We start from the raw sequence: 4,195 nt of genomic DNA on the forward strand, positions 1-4,195 counted from the left end.
ACCCCGGCGATTGTCCTCGCCTCGGCTCCCCGCAGCCAAAAACCCTAGCAGCACACGCCCGCCGGTCCGGCCCCGAGACGCATTTGGGAAGCTTCCGGCGCGCCGCCATGGTTTGGTTCCAGTGCGACGACTGCGGCGCGGACCTCAAGAAGCCCAAGCTCGCCGGCCACTTCCGCTCGTGCTCCGCCTACAAGGTTTCCCCGCCTCCCGCCCCTCCTTCGCTCGGCGTCAATTTAGTTTTAATTATTGGGTTCGTGACATGCGAATGGTTGGTTTGTTTTTGTGCAGCTTTCCTGCATCGACTGCGGCGCGGTCTTCAGCCAGGACACCGTCCAGGGGCACACCCAGTGCATCTCCGAGGCCGTGAGTTCCATTGCTTCTATCCCTAGTGTGAAATTTGTTCTTTCGTTATGCGATTCGAATGAAGCGTGACACGTTTGGTTTGGCCCTACCAAATTTGTGGATATTATGTTAATTTTTCGGTGGTTGGATTGGGATACTTGGTGTGTAAGCTTATATATGTAGAGGTCACAGCCCGTGGAATAGTTTAGGTGGGCCTTTTATATGATTTGGTTTAGGTTTCTTATTGTGAATTGGTAGGTCAGCTTGTGTGGATACTCAAATCTGTAGTTCAAAGGTTAGTTTAGTGCATATCAGTTTTTTTGAATGTTTTTTTCAGAGGTGCATTTTCCAGAGCTTAGTGAGTTCTGCATCATGTATGGCTTTGTCGAGACATTAGAACAATGGTTACAATGCTACATGTTTATTGGCCATGCACTCATTTCTCTGATGTATTATCCTCCTCAGGAGAAGTACGGTCCCAAGGGACAGAACAAGCTATCCAGTAGTGCTCAGGGAAAGCCGGACAAGCCAAAGCCAAATGCCGATGTTGATATCAATGTTGGGCTGTCAACACGCCCTCCTTGGTTCTGCAGGTATGCTAATGCGATCCCTCAGCATATCTACAATGAAGTTTGCAAATTTTTCTATAGTAAAATCGTGATCCCTAAGAGTAGCTCTGAATTATGTATAGATATGCTCCTAATCATTGAAGTTTATACTTATTGTTCATAACACCTGTTCTTTGAGTACTCTTGTCACCATTCACAAACAGCTTGACTGATGATTTTAAGGCGATTCGGATTATATTAGACACATATGAGCCATTAATAGCTTAGTACCATTATCGGAACATACCTAAGAAGGCAACTGCGAACAGTTTACAAGCTCCACTAGCTGCAGACCACCTTTATTAATTTTGTCGATTGATTTTCGTAGCAAATTCCCTTCACAATCGGTGTAGTTCTGGGGATCTATGTAAAGCTTCGGATGTATAGAGCAATCATGTCATTGTTATTTAGATAAATTATCCCTTGTTTGGCCATTGTGTCAGGTCGTTTGACCTTAAGCAGTCTCAGTTTCACTAATACGTGTGCTAACATACATTATCTTGGTTTGCATGTCAGCCTATGCAATACAACTACCACTAGCAAGCAAACTCTTTTGGGGCATGCTGATGGCAGGAAACATAGAGCAAAAGCAAAAGCCTACCATGCTTCTCAGAAGCAAGAAAATGGATCTGAACAAACTCCAGATGTCAAGGAAACTGGTGGAACACCAACGATGGAGCCTCCACAACTAAATGAAGTGAAGGGTGCAGACAGTGAAAAAGATGTTGACAAAGATGCTGTGAAAAGAAAGAGAGCAGATAGTATAGCCTTGGAGGAGCCAGATAATGCCAAAAGACAGAACTTGTTGAACTTGAAAACTGGAGAGGTTATACAATCTGAAAAAGGAGAACTTAAAACAAAGAGCAAGAGTGCTGCAGATGAAGTAGTCAATGGGGCCAACCATCAAGACACTAAAAAGCAGAAAATAAAATGGAAGAAAATTATTACTAAGATACTTGAGACAGTAAGCCTTCTGACCCTTCTGTATAGGATATACTGGTTTTGTCCATTTTGTGTTTGTTCCTCGAATTAGCTACCAGTTAATGTGGTATTTTCTTTCAGAATTCAGATGGAGTTATGAAGTTAAAGAAGCTACAAAAGCTAGTTCTCAAGGAACTTTTTGAATGTGGTCATTCTGAAGATAAGGAGCAGCTGCATGCTCTGTTGATGGAGAAGGTAATCAGCATGCAAGAGAAATTGTAGCTAAATACCTGTTTTCCCTCCTTGTTTCCTATGGTATCTGGGATTCTTCCTCAGTGATGCCAAATGATTGTTGTTTTGTATTTGATGCAGATAGCTTCAAGTTCCAGGTTTTCTGTGGATGGCAAGAACATCAGATTGGTGTCCAAGAACGAGGAGTCGTAGTCCTTGATGTTTCTGTGCCTTTCTATGTTCTATTTATGAGGGTAGTATTTATTATATTGAGAGATGTCAATTTTTGTTTTGTTGAATGGTGCCGATATCATCTAAATGATCCAGAGAAAACCATTGAAGATACAGAAATTTTGTTACTGATTTTTTGGTACCGTGGCACCAAACTGCCATCTTGTAGCTCCAGAAAATTGTCCTGTAATACTTGGTGAGGCCACTTCTCTGTGCAAATTGACAACTATATGTGCAATCATGTTGTGATAACTATATGTTCAGCATCATCATATCAGCCACACAGCTCTTAGTGTAGTGTACCAATATAGCATTTCAGCTTCAAATTTATTACGGATACTGCCTGCCATCCTGTAACGTGGAGTGTGGAGTTTCTTTCAGTGTTGGTTGATGCAACTGCGAAAAATCATTTTGTGGAGACCCATCGTGCTCGCAGTCTTGCAGAATGATGCAGGGTGGTCAGTCAGGTAGAGCGCACGCCACATGTGCTAAATCAAAGGTGCTTGGGACTGGATGAAGTCCACCAATCCTTCTGAAACTATTCGCAAGGTAGCAACGGATGAAAAGGAACTGCACCTGAAGGTATGTGTGACCTTATCCATGTGCAGCTAGTGTGCACTGTTCCTCCAGTTCCTGGTAACAGTTTCCAAACTCTGCACTTTGGTGCGGCTGATTTTTGGAAATGTAGGCGCGGTTGTTTGAAACTTCGCCTCACACTCTTAAGGCCGCTTACAGGAATCATATGATTAGTTTTGTAGGAATCTCGTAGGCTTTTACAGGAATCCTATGATCAGTTTTGGAGGGTATTAGTTTCAGAGGAATCTCATATAGGATTTCAACCATCCACTGGTGCCCTTCTTTTTTCATGTCGTCGCCAAAGATAGGCAACAGAGTTACACAGAGATAGTGGAGCGTAGAAGAACACGAGGACTCATGGTGGTGCTCTGGAGAGGCCAACGACAGAAAACAGCAGGAGGCCAATGTATTCCAGCAAGGCAGCGCTGCTCAACTGGATGCAGGAACATGAAGGAGGGAGAGAGACAGACAAGTCTACATGGATAATTATTTCGAAATAATGTGCATTGTTTTGAGAATTTAAGATTAAGAAATAGTTAAGCAAGCTTTTTGTTCCTTTTATCAACACCCTCTAGAAACTTCCTCGTATTCCTAGTTGTTTCCTTTCTTGTGTTACAAAACATCACTAAGAAGACTTTTATGCGCTTTTCAATTTTCAATCCTATGTTTTTCGCCTGCGTTCTAATCCTATTCTTGTATTTTGGAATCTTGCATTCCTAACGAGGCCTAAGCAATGACCAGATCTAATGCTTGGTTCGCACCGACTATGCTACCAACCTGGTGTCTTAGGTGACAACAGAACCTGGTCGTGGCTGCCGTCGATATCCCATCCTCCATCGGCGTGTGCCTTCCTTTAGCATTCTGTTCCTGGCAGCATCAGTGGAACCACCATTATAGACATTTTGTTTGGCCACTGGATTAAGGGATGAACTAAACTGAGAGTATATTCAGCATGGGTGGTGCCAGTTTGTAATACTGTTTTATAACATGATCTAGTTTTTGGGTTGTAGTTACTGTCTCTAAGATGTTCTAGGCCGGGTTTACTTGGTTTACCTTCTAGGCGTGCGTGCAAGTAGTTCAATTTCTACTTGCGGTACCATTTTTCTAGCTTGTGTGACTTGTGCAATTGCATTGCGCCATAATACCTCAAATTACTTGGCTAGGGAAGAATAATTGTTGTCTTTATCTTTTTCATTGCTTGTACTGACTTACATGTTTGGAGGGCAGCGAGACCGACTGTGCACTTCTCTGCGGGTTCGAGACTCCTTTCCGAAATAGGATTGACG

At 43.0% G+C, this 4,195-nt stretch overlaps 1 protein-coding gene across 1 annotated transcript; it reads left to right on the top strand.

Annotated features, from left to right (window-relative positions):
• Positions 1-2,471, top strand: LOC127342749 (uncharacterized). The gene is made up of 6 exons (XM_051368757.2): positions 1-194; positions 289-363; positions 808-935; positions 1,467-1,914; positions 2,013-2,126; positions 2,244-2,471. Exons 1-6 carry the CDS (start codon positions 108-110, stop codon positions 2,313-2,315), a joined length of 924 nt encoding a protein of 307 aa, XP_051224717.1. The 5' UTR covers positions 1-107; the 3' UTR covers positions 2,316-2,471.
• The last annotated feature ends 1,724 nt before the right edge of the window (positions 2,472-4,195 follow it).

This window comes from Lolium perenne, chromosome 3 (assembly GCF_019359855.2).
Source record: "Lolium perenne isolate Kyuss_39 chromosome 3, Kyuss_2.0, whole genome shotgun sequence".
Classification (NCBI taxonomy): domain Eukaryota; kingdom Viridiplantae; phylum Streptophyta; class Magnoliopsida; order Poales; family Poaceae; genus Lolium; species Lolium perenne.

Bases quoted from the DNA above. Each gene is read 5' to 3' on its own strand.
- LOC127342749 (XM_051368757.2), top strand. From the start codon at position 108: ATGGTTTGGTTCCAGTGCGACGACTGCGGCGCGGACCTCAAGAAGCCC. The intron at 195-288 runs GTTTCCCCGCCT...GTTTTTGTGCAG, and splicing joins GCTCGTGCTCCGCCTACAAG to CTTTCCTGCATCGACTGCGG. The intron at 2,127-2,243 runs GTAATCAGCATG...TATTTGATGCAG, and splicing joins ATGCTCTGTTGATGGAGAAG to ATAGCTTCAAGTTCCAGGTT.